Raw genomic sequence first — 15,649 nt, forward strand, 5'->3', positions numbered from 1 at the left:
CATGGATTGAAAGGGCGATATTGAGCCGTAAATCACGGTCCAATATCGTCCTCGCCAATGTGAAGCAGCCCTCCCACAGCGTTGTACACATTACAGGCCATATGCTTTGCTGGCAAAGGGCCAGTAGTGACCACATATGGCCGGTGATTGGCACTGCACATGCCCGGGAATCTGATGGCACAGAAATGCGCAGTGTGATTGATTTCAAGGGCTGCGTATGATACGTGAAGAAATAGAGCATGCTGCGATTCATTTCTCCTGTGATTGGATACGCAGCGCCCAAGTGTAAATGAAAGAATGAAAGTCTGTTGACTTTCATTGCTTCCATTTATCACGTGTTACGCACAGGAAATACGCATGCGTCATACGCGGTGACCATACGCCCATGTGAATGAGCCCTAAAGCTGCTTCCACAGACCTGAGAAATTATCTTGAATGTGGTCATACACATGAGTGATTTCTTCTCCAGCATTGCGGTGCAGGGGGAAAAAAAAAAATCACAGCATGTGCGGTCTTTGGGCGATCCCTCAGGAAGGCATCGCCTATTGTTTTCAATGGGGCCAGCAAAGTATCGCACAGCATGGCCGGTGCACATGAGTGCAGTACGATGCGAGGTGTCCCATTGAAAGCAATGGGAAACACTCTGCAAACCTCCGTCCGCGGTGGAGGAACCGCTACTTCCCCGAAGTTAAGTAAGGCGTTTTTTTTGTTTTTGTTTTTTTTACACAAAAACACCTCACATCCGCGAGGAAATCGCACGTTCCTAAGCGTAATATCGGGCTGAGTTTCACAGTTTCGATATTGCCCTCGCCCGGGTGAAAATAGCCTAAAATGTTCCTGGAATAAATTGTGTCCCACAGTAAATGGAAAAAAAAACTAGAAAAATTACCAAAAATACAGCGCGGTCCATTTTATTAAAATTTTATTTAAAAAACTGCGGGATTGTCAACTGCAAAAAGTGAATATACATTTCACATAACATCTCAGCAGTGCAAACACCGCACCAAAATGCAAAGTGTGAACCCAGGCTACCTCTACATTTATGTCCCGAGAGAAGATAAAGCCTCATTAGTGGTTTATGTCCGCCCCAGTGTCGCCCCCCAGCCGCAGAGGATGTGAGGAGACGGACGGCTCCTCGCTGACTGAAGAGACTGCCAAATCCGACAGGCTTGCAGCCGTGTAGAAGCACATTATATATAGTAAGCGGCCCCTTCCCTTATATTATATGTATACAGGGAAGGAGCCCATGCTATATTGTCGGTACGGGCTGGCGGACCGGCATTATTACACTCCGGCTCTGCAGTTTGTGCTGGAAAAAAGGGGCAGGAGGAACTTTCCCACCGCAGTCAGACTTGGCTGGAGCCCCTTGGAAGGAGTCACTTCCTCCGCTCACTCCCTCGGAGCTGCTGCAGTGTCTGGTGGAGAGGTGCCGGCTGCTGTGTGCGGACTGCTGAAGACCCCACGGAGTGGCCGTAAGTTCTAGGACTATTACACCCAGAGCTGCGGCTCCCTCCACTATAGCAGGAGCGTCAGCCTTCCTCTTCTTGGCTCTGCTAGTCTGAGTCCCCTGTTACTGGCTTTATGGGTTTGCTTTGTATAGTTGCCATCAGTAATATTTGTTATTGACAGCTATATGGAAATGTATTTATTGGGTGTCGTATACTTGTTAGTACATATCTGTAGCGCACTAAGTACATTAGTAACATGGCGCTTCCATAGGGATCACATATTCCAGATGAACAAATATGTGGAAAGTCTGGCTCACCGGGTTTTTATGCACATGTCTCGCTCCAGCGGGGAAGATGATGGCCTAGGGGTACAAAGAATGTTCTGTGTCCAATTTTCAGAACCCCCCTTCCCCTATAGTTATATAATATACACCTATAATTGATTAGTAGCTGATTAGTAGTTTCTGCACCCTATTCTCAGGATCTTGGGACCCCCATCAATCACAAAGTTGCCCCCTACCCCTGCTGCTGTCACATCTGCGGCGTAGGTCACATTTTCCTGTTGCATTCGGGAAGCAGAAAAGGGGAATCCCTCCGGCCGAATAGATCCATCTTAGACCCCCTTCACATGGGCGTATTTCTGCATGCAAAGAATATTTTTCCTGCACATATCAGTACGGTCTCATGTCCACGGCACGCATGGGATTCGCTTTTCTCTTCAGAAAGTGAAAATATCTTAAAGGGGTTGTCTGAGCTATGTTTGTTTGTTTTGGTTTTAATTCGTGCCCCCCATTTATGTCTAAATAATAAAGCCTCCAATACTCCCTTCTCCCCCTTGTAGCTCCAATCTCCCCTGGGATGCTGTGTTGACTGTAAAAAGAGCTACGGTTCAGGTGGGCAGGGCGAGCCCAAGGACCGTATTCAGCTAGCGTGGATGTAGCTTAAGGGCTTACTTACACAAACACATTTGCGCTGCATATTACACATAGCAGTGAATAGAACCAGTTGATTCCAAAGGTTTTGATTACGTGCATTTTTTTACGTGCACATTTTGGTTATGCAAAAAAAATAAATTGCATGCCCTATTTTTGTGTTATGCAAAAATAGCACCTATTAAACTCAATTGCCCATTTAAATCAACAGGAGCATGTTTTTTTACACATACAAATTCACAGGGCATGCGCACGCAAAAGAATACAGCAAAATACGCATAGACATGACAAAAGCGTAACACCCATCACACAAATACACTTACATCCGTGTGAAGCCGACCTAATATGGCACCTTCAACTTTTGTAACTTTTCTATGATCCGCATAAAGATTCCATGTTACAGAGCCGGCATCTCTTCATTTATTTTACTTTTTTCCTTGATCCTGATGAAAAAGTATTGCACCAATTTTTGATATAGGATTAATAAAACTGAGTTCACTTGATCTGAGATCAAAGCTTCTACGTGGACAAAATGTATCGTACATGCTGATTGGTTACTGTAGTCAGGTGATCTTTCAAGCATTCATAGCGATGGTAAAAACATGGCTGCTACCAGCAGCAAACTTGGGTGTATTTTCACCACCCATGAAAAGCCTATCAGGATATCAGCCTAGTCCGCCATCTAGGATTTCGCCAATTGAACTTGGATAAACTAGTTTGATCCGCCAAAATCGGGGGGTCAAATTGAATGTAGATTTGAACAATGATTGCAGGTGCAATGTTTTTCTACTTGATCTTAGATCAACTCTCATTGATCTCAGATCAAAACTTTGGTGCAACGAGTCCTAAGGCCAAATGCACACAAGCGGATTTGTATTGCAGAATTCGAAGTGGGGGTCTGCCTCCAGATTCTGCAGCAAATGGCGACCATAGCATGCTATGATAAAATGTGATTTCATCTACACGAGTAGAAATCAATTGGTGTTTTTCCGCTTGCAAAGGAGAAATCGCAGCATGCTCCATTTTCTGTGGACTCTGTACGGACGGCGTCCATTAAAGTCAGTGGAAGCCATCCGACCCGCAGCCGTTCCGCAATCATCTTTGCGGAAAGGATGCAGTAAACGCGTCATTGCCTAGGCATAATCTGTACTGCACATGTGCAACGGTGGGCACATCCGCAGCACAGAGGAGAAGAATCTGGACAGGTACACGGGGTCACCGGCCGGGCACAAGGACGGATTCCGCTGTGGGATCCCACATGCGGAATCTGACCCGGTTGTTTTCATTCGGCCTATGGCCCAATGTCCACGGAACGCACAGAATCCGCTCGCAGAATTACCTGTCCGGTTGCGGTGCGGGTCTTCTGCTTCTCGGATAGATCATCTTTCTTCTGCACGGCGAATGCGTGCGAACGCGCCGGTTGGTGCGCATTCACATTTTTTTTATTTATTTTTTTTAAATCTCCTGCTTTCCCGCGGATCCACAGCACATCCACAGTGTCAGCTGCGGGTGTGCCACGAATGGGACGGCTTTATAGATGAGCGAGTATACTCGCTAAAGGCAATTGCTCGAGCTAGCATTGCCTTTAGCGAGGCTCTCCCCACTCAAGACTGCAGGTTCGGGTGCCGGCGCGGGGGAGCGGTGAGTAGCGGCAGTCAGCAGGAGGGAGCGGGGGGGAGAGAGGGAGAGAGAGATCTCCCCTCCATTTCGCCCCGCTCTCCCCTGCAGCTCCCTGCCCGCTGCCGGCACCCGAACCTTCCATCTCAAGCGGGGAGGTACTCGCTAAAGGCAATGCTCGCTCGAGCAATTGCCTTTAGCGAGTATACTTGCTCATCTCTAGACGGCTTCCATTGACTTCAATGGAAGCCGTCCGTGCGGAAATTCACAGAAAATGGAGCATGCTGCGATTTTTTTTTATTTTCCCCCGCGTGCAACGGTGGGAAAAAAATGACATCCGCATGCTTTTAATTGTTTTGCAGACGCTAATGCATCCCTATGGGCGGATTGATTTGCAGATCTCCCGCCCAGATTCTGCAAATCAAATCCGCCAATGGACATGGGGCCTAACTTTGACAACTTTTTTAAACTTTGTTTTGTTTATAAATAGCAGATAAACTGTATTTTCACTTGGTTACAATGTATCTTATCTTGGCATTTCAAGGTTTTGAGTTGAATGTCCTTGTGTGCAGCTCGTTACTGTTGTGACTACGGCTGCTGTATCAATTATTACATTTGCACACAACACTAGCTGCAGGCAAATCTATGCAAAGCTTGTTTTAGTTACTACATTCTCTCATAAATGTTTTCATCAGATGACTTAAATTATAGACCCAGTGCCACGTTTAGGTTGTGGAAAGTAACACTTTGAATGTTTTGTATGACATGATCAATACAAAGCAAGTAGTTCAGAACTGCAGTTTTTGCTGGCCTTCTATGTGTTTTGTATTTCCTTTTACCCCTTCATTATCTCTAGCCTGCTGTCTGGTAGAATGTGTAGGCAAAAATGAAAAGGAAACGAACACAAGAGGAAATGGTAGCCGAAACTGTAACTAGAATCACGCCTTTGTTTTTATTGCAATTGAATTGAAATCTTTCATTTTCTCTGCAGTGTGAAGTTTGCAACGTTTTTTTCTCGTCTGGACCCTGAGACCCCAGAAGAATGGCCGCTTTAATATCTGAAAATTTGAAGTTTTTTTCCCTGTTCTTCAGGAGCAGAGATGTGATGATATTTAATGGACTGGTTGCACTGGGCACAGTTGGCAGCCAGGAGTTGTTCTCTGTAGTGGCTTTCCACTGCCCTTGTTCTCCCGAACGAAACTATCTGTACGGACTGGCAGCTATTGGAGTGCCAGTATTAGTCTTGTTTCTCGTTGGCATCATTTTAAATAACAACACTTGGAATCTAGTAGCAGAATGTCGGAAAAGGGCAATGAAGAACTGTTCAATTCCTGCTACCTTCTTACTGTTTGGCTCCATAGCAGGGAGAGCAGCTGTAGCCCCTGTGACTTGGTCTGTTATTTCACTGCTCCGAGGAGAGGCCTATGTGTGCGCCCGCAGCGAGTTCTTGAATCCCCTCACATTTCAAGACTTTCCTCTGGACAAGGGAAGAGAAGACATAGCTAAATTTCCATGCAAAGACACACCGGCCGAGCTTTTGATCTTTAAAGAAGAAGTTATACGGAGGTTAAAGTATGAATCACAGGTACGTTTGTAAAGTCTTGGAATATATGTGATGCCTAAGGGCTTTTCCAGTTCTCCCACAACCTCATAATAAACTTTAATGGGTATATTTACCATTTTGGTGACCATCGAAGGTTAGGGGCAATACTTCCTTTCCCTACTAGGGCTCCCAAACCATTTTTAATCATAGTGTATTTCAGTAGTATACATGTAAACTTGTATGATGAACTTATTGAAACCCCAGTACCAATGCTTCAAGGGACATGATGCCCATGATCAGCTATGTCTAATGGGGGATTACTAGTTCATTGTGTGTTTGTGCAAAAGACTGGCAATGCAGAATCACTAGTAGTATATTGTAAGATGCAACAGTCTTGGGATAGGACGACACTGTGTTGCCCAGAAGTTGCAGAAAAATTTTGCAAATGCCAGCAGTACAATGCAACCATTGCAATAAATCCAACTATGACTTGTGAACATTGCCATGTCCCAGCCTGTGGTGTATGTCTCATAGATAAATTGCTTCTAACCTGTTTGTTTCATGACTCAGTGGATAACACTGCTCTGGGTTAGGGGTCTTAAGGTACTTTTACACGGGGTAATAGTTGCCCGAATTCAGCTGACACGTCAACCTGTGCACACATGGCCCCCGACAGGGCCCTGAACAAGAAGTCACTCAGTTTTCACTGATAGTTAGGTTTCAGCTCACTGAAAAGGAAAGAGTCCTAAGCTGCTTCTCGCTCAATGTAAACAGTCGTCCATCGATCTATGAGCGACTTCTGTATAGGCTGCCTGCACATGTCCAGGACGGATTCCGCATGCGGGATCCCGCAGCGGAATCCAACCCTGTGCCCAGCCGATGACTCCCCTGTACCTGTTCGCAGTCTTCATATACTGTACTGCAGACGTGCCGGACGGTTCACATGCATAGTACAGATTATGCTGCACCGTGGCAAGGTGATGACCTTGGATCTCGCAACCTTTCCACAATGATAGAAGGGCCGTGCATTGGATGGCTTCCATTGACGTCAATGGAAGCCAACCGCACGGAATCCAACTCAAAATAGTACATGCTGGGATTTTTTTTTTCCCACCGCTCATGGGCATGAAAACTGCTTTTCCATAGCATGCCCACTCTGAATTCTGCAATGCTGATCGACCCGTGTGCAGGCGGCCTTACTCTGAACAGAGACCAGCAGGTCAAAATGATCTCTGGCCCACTCTGCTTGCATTTACTTGACAGACTGTCGCTCCTGTGTAAAGCTGTTGGGCTCTTATGCGCACCACAGTCGTACAGTATAAAGGTACTTCTAAGGTTCAGATCTGACCCAGGACAACATCTGCACGGAGTTTGTATGTTCCTTGTATTTGTGTGGGATTACTCCAGTTCCTTTTACACTCCAAAAATACCGATTGGTGAATTTAGATTGCCAGCGCCAATGAGTAAATGGACCGCTGCAATTTCTCTACAGCGCCGCAGAATATCTATGCACTATGGAAATAACCAAAATAAGAGGGTGCACCATGCGTTTATCAAGAGGGCGTTTTCAAATAGTCAAAGCTAGTAAATTCCTGATGTTGGACTCTGCCAGGTGTTTCCTGTGACCTTTCCTAAGTGCCAGCCATGTACTCGGGATCAGCGTTCAGGAGGGAGAAAAGGCCGTTCTATTTCTGTCCACACATTGATTTGGCTCTGTGTGTATACACTCATATATAGGAAATGTTACATAGTACAGAGCAGGGGCAATTCTTGTGAATGGTATAAAACTCTTATAATAAGGTGTGTGTGATATAAACTGTTATAAACAGAAGTTCTGCTATTGTGAACATTTGTTTGATGTGTCATCATCCTGGCAAAGAGATCTTGTTTCTGTTGAGAGGCTAAGGAGAAGAGAATGGGTGTGTTAATGGCAATTGGCCAAGTAGAAGGGAAATCATCTTCAGATCAATCAGCTGAATCGGAAGGAAAATGTTACAGAATATATCTAAACTTTTGGGTAACTATTCATATCTGATATTTGATAGCTATAAAATATATGTTTGCCCGGTGGCCACAAATGCTAATGATCCTGGCAGATCTTATATAGAGAAATACAAACATTTACTACAAACTGGAACGCCTTCCCATTCTAAAGGGCTTCAGATGGTATCAGAATATCTTTACATTCTTGTTGTTTCTCTGAAAATGGAATTAAAATCAACTCTCATTGCAGAAAAAAGTGATAATTCTAAAATAAGATAGGGACAGGTATAAAAAACACAACTGATTCCTGTTAACGATAGAGGGATGAATTGCACCACCAGTTTCCATAAAAAGATGGAGGACCTAAGCCTGACCAATGGATCTCGCCCCATCAGCCATATTACTGTAGTACCTTGTCTCAGTCCCATGGTGGTGCTTGGCTGCTCCCACAATGTGCCAACAGCTTGCAGGCAGCGACGTGGCAGCAGCCTGTTTCTGGGTCCTGCATTCGGTTTCCTGTTAGGGCATAAGGGTGCACGCACAAAAGCACGCTTCTATTTGCAACAATGCATTCCCTATGGTGTGTGCACATGTCTGTACTTTGCGTACTTTGCAGGTGCGTGCCTGCAAAGATAGGACATGCATGCACCATAGGGAATGCACGCATTGTTTTCAATGGAGCCGCCGCTGCTGCTGCCGGCGGCTCCATTGAAGACAACGGTCTGCTGGCACACCTGAATTGTTTTCTAGGGAAGAGCTTTACATATAAGCCCTTCCCTGAAAAAAAAATTTTAGTGTAAAAAAAAAACAAAACCTACCTGTCCACTGCTGCTGTCCCCCCCCCCCCCCCCTGCAGGGATGAAGAACACATCTGCCGCATCTTTCCTTAATCCCCGCTAGTTAAAAGAATTCCCTGCTGCTACGTCTGCCACATCTGTGGCAGATGCAGCAGAGGAATTCTTTAATTCTCTACCGCAGCTGTCACACAAGAGCTTCATAAGCCCTTCCCTGAAAAGCTATTCACGGCTGCCAGGGCTCAGTGGCGACTTCTGCCCCTGTCCCCGGCACTGCACTGCTGTTTTGAGCTATCAGCAGCCGGGGATTTAAAATCCCCACCTGCTGGTAGCTCTGATTGTAATTGGCTGAAGCGTTCAGCCAATCACAATTAGAGCTACCAGCAGGCGGGGATTTTAAATCCCTGGCTGCTGATAGCTGAGAGCTACAAAGCCGGGGACAGCGGCAGAAGTTGCCGCTGAGTCCCGGCAAGTGAGTATTTTTATTTTTTTTCTCACTATTTTAAAAGGCTTTTCAGGAAAGGGCTTATGAAGCCCTTCCCTGCAAAGCCATTGACAGCTGCCAGGGCTCAGCGGCGACTTCTGCCGGTGTGCCCGATTTTGTAGCGCTGCTGAGCTATCAGCAGACGGGGATTTAAAATCCCAGGCTGCTGATAGCTCAGAACTACAAATCCGGGGACAGCGCCAGAAGTCGCGGCTGAGCCCCGGCAGCTGAAGGGAGGTGAGTATTGCTTTTTTTTTTTAATACACTTTTTTAAATAACTTTTCAGGGAAGGGCTTATGTAGCCCTTCCCTGAAAAGCCATTGACGAGATGCTGGCAGCAGGATTCTCTATCGCAGCTGTCATGTGTGATTAGGGAGCTGGTAGTATATATTACTCATGACGCCACTTTTCCCACACACCGATATTCTATGCGGTGGAGTAATAAACACGGAGACTTGTGTTATAGGGCCCGGTATAACTTTTACTTGATAATAAACTTGTATAACAGGTAATGCAGGTACAATTCACTTTCAGTAGTTACAGGCTAAAGCTCAGAGGTAGGGAGGATACACAGGATAAATACGGCCCTACAGTCCATGTTATCTGCATGTCACTGGTCCTGGATTGGGAGCACTCCAGAGGAGGAAAGGGGGGTAGGGGTCACTCCACATACACTCTGGCAAACAATTACTCAGGAAGGCTTTGACAATATAACCCCGCACAGCAGATGCGTGGGTGTCTCGATAAAGTACTTCTGTGTGGTGATCCTAATTACGGGCGGACACACAGGAAAAGCCTGTAGTGTGAACAGGTACCTGGGATGGTGGGTCCCTTTGTACAGAAATATTCGGGCTTGCTCTCACTCTGGGTGTCAGGACCAGCTCCTCCTGGGGCCTCCATGCCCGCACCGCTGGTCCTATCACCCGGGTTGGCTGGGGTGCGGCGCAGGGAAACCCCGATGCTGGTGACCACACCTGGCCGCCATTGTCCTGTTCGTCGCTGTGTTGCTAGGGACGCGGCGGGCGCCGTCCCGCGCCGCGTCCCCGTTGCAATGGCAGTGTTGGGGGTGGGCTTGCTTGTATTCTGGATTAGCTTCTGCTGCTGTCAGGCTCCTGCCATAATCAGCTGCTAGGGCGGGAGTTCTGACAGCATTTAAACCTCTCTGTGTCTGGCAGTTCTTGCCAGTGTATGTTTGTCTCCAGGCTACACCCGCATATTTGGATTGCGTTCCCAGATCTTGACCCTCGGACTTCGGATCTGACCTTGCTTTGCCTGACCTCTTTGTACCGCGTACCCTCCAATTGCCGACTTGAACTGTCTGACTCTCTTCTGTCTGCTTTTCTTTGTTTGTGTCCCACTCAGTGGAAGAGCTATGACTGGTTGACCGTCAGTGCACTGTACTTGTGAATGTATCCCCCTCATGTAGGATGAGTCTTGTCTGCACCGTTTTGGAATATCGGTAGATAAGGGGTTGTTTCATCATCTCTTACAAAATGCTGTTATTTTAAAAATGACTGCTTCTGCTTGGAGAAGCCACAGCCAGACAGGAATTACCCCTGCAATTACCACTACAAGAAAAATGTACTATTGTATGTTACGTGACAGATGATTGGCTCTCCATACAATGTAAGGATGGCTTGAGTTTGCCAAAACGGGAAGTGCTCATATAGAGAAGCTCTTTGTTATGGCTCTTATAGCTTACCACCCTCTATGATGTTTATATGCTTAATGGGACATGTGGACGTGTAGTGCCCTGCGGCATCCAAGGAGCGGGGCATGGCCTAGGAGATGGTGGGGTAGAATTTGAGTCTTGTCACGGTGGCTCTACTGTCTCCCACCCATAGGGTAACCACGGCGCATCAATGGGCCAGGGGCAGGTGGATAAAGCGGAGAACCCAATGCTGGATTACCTTAGTTCGATTTGTCACTCGTGACGCCACCATTTCTTCTGCAGCGGAGGGAGGATTCTGGGATAGTGGAGTAGACCCTCTTTCTCGCAGCCTCCGTGGGAGAATTCCCAGTTGGCGGAGTAAATTCACACACACACACACACACACACACGGGTACTGGTTAAGACACAGCCTCCAGAAACGGATGGGTGCCTGGTCATTTTACTAAACTTCCAACAGAGTACCACTTAGCAGCAGCTTTACCAAGTGGTGTGGCTGGGAGACTTCATGGGGATGCAGGAGAAACTACAGTCTAAGTTATCTGCAGGTCTTGGCCCGCTTCCACTCTTCCTCAACACTCTCTCTCTACCGGTCCACACTCACTGGTTATTCTGCATTCTCTGGAAAACATCATTTGTTCTCACAAGCAATAGGCCATCCTTTTGGCCTCCTTCATTCTGTGTCTGTGGGTTAATGGTACCCACAGACAGCCGCCTTGGCCGTCTCTAACCCAATGACCGACCAAAACCCAAAAAGTCTCTTGCAACTCCTCTCATACCAATAAATAATACATGGTAACGTGACAGACAAAAGATACATTACTCAGACACCAGACACTTAACCCATTCAGAGCTGCAAAGCAGGCAATACACTTCACTCACACAGCACAAAAGACAGTGACAATACAATATTGAGCATACACACTTTTTAGTTGGAACCCTGTTGTACTGGGCTACTACAGACGGGCATTATCTTTGTGAGATAACTCTTTAAATACCAGTTCTTAGTTAAAAGGGGTTTTCCAGGCAAAAACTATTGATAACCTATCATCAGGACTGTTAGGGATCCTCCGCACGGAATCCCCAGCGGTCACCTGATTACCCGTTCCACTGTTAGTGCAGCAGGCCAGGCATGCATCAAAGGAGACTAGTGGAAGTACCCTAGCTGGCTTCATTCCCAATAAAACCCATGCGAGCTGAAGGGGCTGTTACAATTCCGCGTCTGTCTCTGGTGTCGGAGGCAGAAGTCCTGGAAGTAGAATAGCCGCTTCAGCTCCAATTGATTTCAATGGGAGTGAAGCCAGCTAGGGCACTTCAGCTCCCGTCCCCTATGACACATGTCTGGTCCACTGCACTGACAGTGGGCTGGATGATCTGCTCAAAACTGGGGATTCTGAGCGTCCTGGACCCATAAAACCCTTTTAACCTGCCCTTGTATGCTTTTATTTTTCTATTATCGGAACTTTTGTTGTTAATCCATGCCATCGTGAGGTCATTATACTACTTTGGTTGCTTTTTTTATCTGATGCTACCTTAAATTGTCTATTGGAGACTTGGTTTTACAGCAGGTTCCCCAATTTGGGGTGAAACCTTGAGCTATAGAAACAAATATATATTGTTTTCCACTGCCATCATTGTGGTCCATTGGACTTAGGAGTTGGTGACGGTAGAGAAACAAAAGACCTTTGACTCATATGTCATTTTTCTATCTCCTTCTAGTTTCTTGGGTGGATTCTAATCGGTGTAGTTGCTTCAACTATATTCCTTCTGAAGTGCTTGCATCACTGCTGTTCTCCTCTAAGTTACCACCAGGAAGCCTATTGGACCCAGTACCGCAACTGTGAGAAAGAACTCTTCAACCGCACTGCTGAAGTCCACGCCAAGGTCCTAGCAGCCACTAACGTCAAGCAGTTTTTTGGCTTTGTGGCTTTAGACAAAGAAGAAAAGGAAATGGCAACGGAATATCAGGTGGAGGAGGCTCAGCCAAGTCCTCAGTGGAATGAAATAACAGGGCTATACCTGTACCGGGAAAATAAAGGCTTTCCCTTGTACAGTCGTCTCCACAAATGGGCTAAAAAGCTCATTGGAAATGGCACAGAGGGTGATGGAAAAGAAATGGCGCTGCTTGCCGTGTGAGGCGGTGATCGGAGGATAAATTTTGACATTAAAAAAAAGAAAACACGCAATTATTATAAACTTTTGACCTAAAGGTACTAAACAACTTTTTTAACCAGCACTTTCCAAAAAGTCAACCTGAAAAAGGTCTGTACATGGAATCAAGTACCATGACTGTGGGTAGTCTTTTGCTCAAAGGTCTTATCTTGTACAGGGATTCAGGTTTACGCACAAGGTCGTACATGTTACTATAGACCACCATTCAGGGAGGATGTCAGAGGGAGTTTGTTATAGACGTGTCCATCCAATTCTATGCAACCACTTTCTTAAAATCTGCTGTCAGACATCTTATATGTTCTGTTAAGCCATTCATTTTCAAAGCATAAGCAGGTGATTTGTTTAGATAACCTTGTAAGATCATATGGAGTTGGTAGGCGGTGGGGATCGGAGGCTGATCCCTGGTGGGGTACGACCACTCATTGTGGAGAAAATCCAGAGCAACTTTGGTGTGTATATTCGCCCTAGAATTCAATCATTACAATTTCATCATGAAAATCCGCACCATTTCCACATTTCACTTGACTGCTAAACTCCCTCCCTCTTTTCTCCTTCCCTCCGGTTGAATCCAATGTGGGGGCAGACCTAAGCTCTGCCCTGTCCCGCCTCCTTCCATTGCTAGCTGCGGAAAAGGGGCGGGTAGAGGCTGGGAGCTTAGCTCTGCCCCGTCCTGCCCCTTGTCCGCAGCCAGCAATGGGAGGAAGCGGGACTGGGCGGTGCTTAGCTCCGTCCCCACCCTGCCCTCCCATTGCAATCTGCCGGAGGGGAGGAGAGAAGAGGTGAGCCAGCGAGGGGGAGGGAAGGAGCGATGGCTTGGCGGCCTGCCTCGGCGTATATGCACCGGGGCCCATGCTGTCTGAATGGGCACACAAACGTTTGATTTGGGTGCCCGTTCACCAGATTTAACTCTCAGATCGTAGTGTATATCAGCCAGCCATAAAAACGTCGGCCGATATACGCTTGTGGGAACAAAGCCTAAGGCCCGTGGTGCGTGAAAAGATAGTACCTGGCCCATCTTTGGTGCGTGATGAGTGGGAGTTTCCATAGACTCCTATGGGAGCTAAATAACATGCACCACGCAGCTACTGATCGTGTGAACAGACAATTTCACAGCTAATTAAACTCGAGACCTAATAGCTGGAAATCACCCGTTCACCTGATTTTTAGTGCAGTAGAGCCACGATCTTTTCAGAGACCTATACTGCGCTAAATCCGCGCTCGTCTGAACGAGGCCTTACTTAAAGGTGAGTGCTCTAGATCTGAACATGAGCTCTTTAGGTCATTACATAGCAGCTCCTATATGATAGCAACTGCTTATAGGTACTCATTGAACAATAATCTAAACAAGATGTGCATCTCCAGGTAAGGGCGCATGTACACATGGCGATTTTCTCACATGATTTCTGTACGTTGTGGGATGCACAGGGGGAAAAAAGGGGCGCTGGCAGCGATACGAGAGAAAAATTGCAGCAAGTTCTATATTTTTTTGAGATTTTATTGATGATTTGCCAATTCTTCCCTATAGGAGCAAAAAAAAAAAAATCACATCATGCTCACATTTACAGGCCAGTTTCATGTGAATGTGATGTGTTTTGCTCCCATAAGGAATAATAGGCGGTTTCCAAGCGTGTGAAAATCTCAAGTGCATCAACGTGAATGCGATGCGTTTTTCTCGTGAGTTTGCAACAATATTGCACTCGCCATGTAAATGTACCCTAACCCAAAAACTGAAAGGGCTTATTGAAACTGTACATCCCTCTTAGAGACCAAGAATAATACACGTATGCTGGTCCTTAAGGTGGGATGTAAATCACAGGGAGACAAAACACCAAACTGGAAATAACAAAACAATAGACATAACTGCACTGGTTTTCCTTGGGCTGCTCCTTCTAAGGGCTTATTCACCGGAGTGATTCTACATCTTTGCGCTGTCTGTATTTGTAACTGACTGCGCACGGACATAATAGTTAATGGGACTGTACAGAAAATGTATCACAGCTTGTCCTATTGTGGTCCAACGTCTTGGACGACAGTCATCCATTCAACTCAATGGGTGTACAAAATGATAGCAATATGCAGTTCATTCTTCATTGATCATTGCCAAGCATTCTAGAAAAAAAACAATGAAGTTGATGTCACATGGACATACACACATTAACTCTTTCCAATTCACTGTCTGACCTCTGAAGACATTACGATTTAAGGCTGTACAGCTTCGATGTTGGAAGACGTCCGTTGGGGTTCTCTTACTGTATATTGCCAGCCTCTCTGCTGTTGGAGCCTATCCAACGTGTCACCTCATGCAGTACTGGCTCTAGCCAGCATATAGATCCGTTGTGTAAGAGCAGAAAAAGAGTAAGCCCCCTAGGAAAACCAGGATACAAATTGGACTGGAAAGGGTTAACCTCTGTACATTTTTCATCTGTGCTTGTGTGACAAGGGCCTTAGAGATGAAGTAAATGGCTACATTATTGATACTAAACAGGGCTGTTATTTATTATTATTGCATCATTGTTACAATTGCTGCTTAGTTGGGACCTTCGACAATACTGTAATTATCTAGCAGCTGTACCGCTGAACCCTAGTGGGATGGATTGTGTCATCCACAAATATCGACTGCAAATTCTTTCAGCCCATTGTCCTCAAGCTGTATCTGATAAAGTATTGCTTGGATATACATTTATGCAGAAGACTCAGGAACTGATTATTGGTGCATGCATCTTTTTATAATTAAATATAGCTTATTTTAAAATTCCTCTTGTGTTCTTTAGTCTTAATTAGCACTAATTCAATAGAGTATTTTTTGCTCTATAAGACGCACCTGGGTTTAGAGGAGGAAAATCAGAAGAAAAAAAGTTTTTTAACTCTCCCAGGGACTTCCACAGCAGGAGCAGCAGAGCTCTGTAACAGCAGGGCTCGTGGTACATCGGGAGGAAGCTGACTGGTGGAGGCAGGGGAGCAGCAGCAGTTCCCGCCAGTGCTCACCACCAATCAGTGGTAGGTACAG

At 46.0% G+C, this 15,649-nt stretch overlaps 1 protein-coding gene across 1 annotated transcript; it reads left to right on the forward strand.

Moving 5' to 3' along the window:
* The first annotated feature begins 1,271 nt into the window (after window positions 1–1,271).
* Window positions 1,272–15,422, forward strand: CALHM2 (calcium homeostasis modulator family member 2). The gene is made up of 3 exons (XM_066600888.1): window positions 1,272–1,472; window positions 4,989–5,582; window positions 12,190–15,422. Exons 2-3 carry the CDS (start codon window positions 5,040–5,042, stop codon window positions 12,604–12,606), a joined length of 960 nt encoding a protein of 319 aa, XP_066456985.1. The 5' UTR covers window positions 1,272–1,472; window positions 4,989–5,039; the 3' UTR covers window positions 12,607–15,422.
* The last annotated feature ends 227 nt before the right edge of the window (window positions 15,423–15,649 follow it).

This window comes from Eleutherodactylus coqui, chromosome 4 (assembly GCF_035609145.1).
Source record: "Eleutherodactylus coqui strain aEleCoq1 chromosome 4, aEleCoq1.hap1, whole genome shotgun sequence".
NCBI classification, from domain to species: Eukaryota; Metazoa; Chordata; class Amphibia; order Anura; family Eleutherodactylidae; genus Eleutherodactylus; species Eleutherodactylus coqui.

Excerpts from the sequence above, each read along its gene's own strand:
- CALHM2 (XM_066600888.1), top strand. The coding sequence starts at position 5,040 with ATGGCCGCTTTAATATCTGAAAATTTGAAGTTTTTTTCCCTGTTCTTC. Across the intron at positions 5,583-12,189 it reads GGTTAAAGTATGAATCACAG|TTTCTTGGGTGGATTCTAAT; the intron begins GTACGTTTGTAA and ends ATCTCCTTCTAG.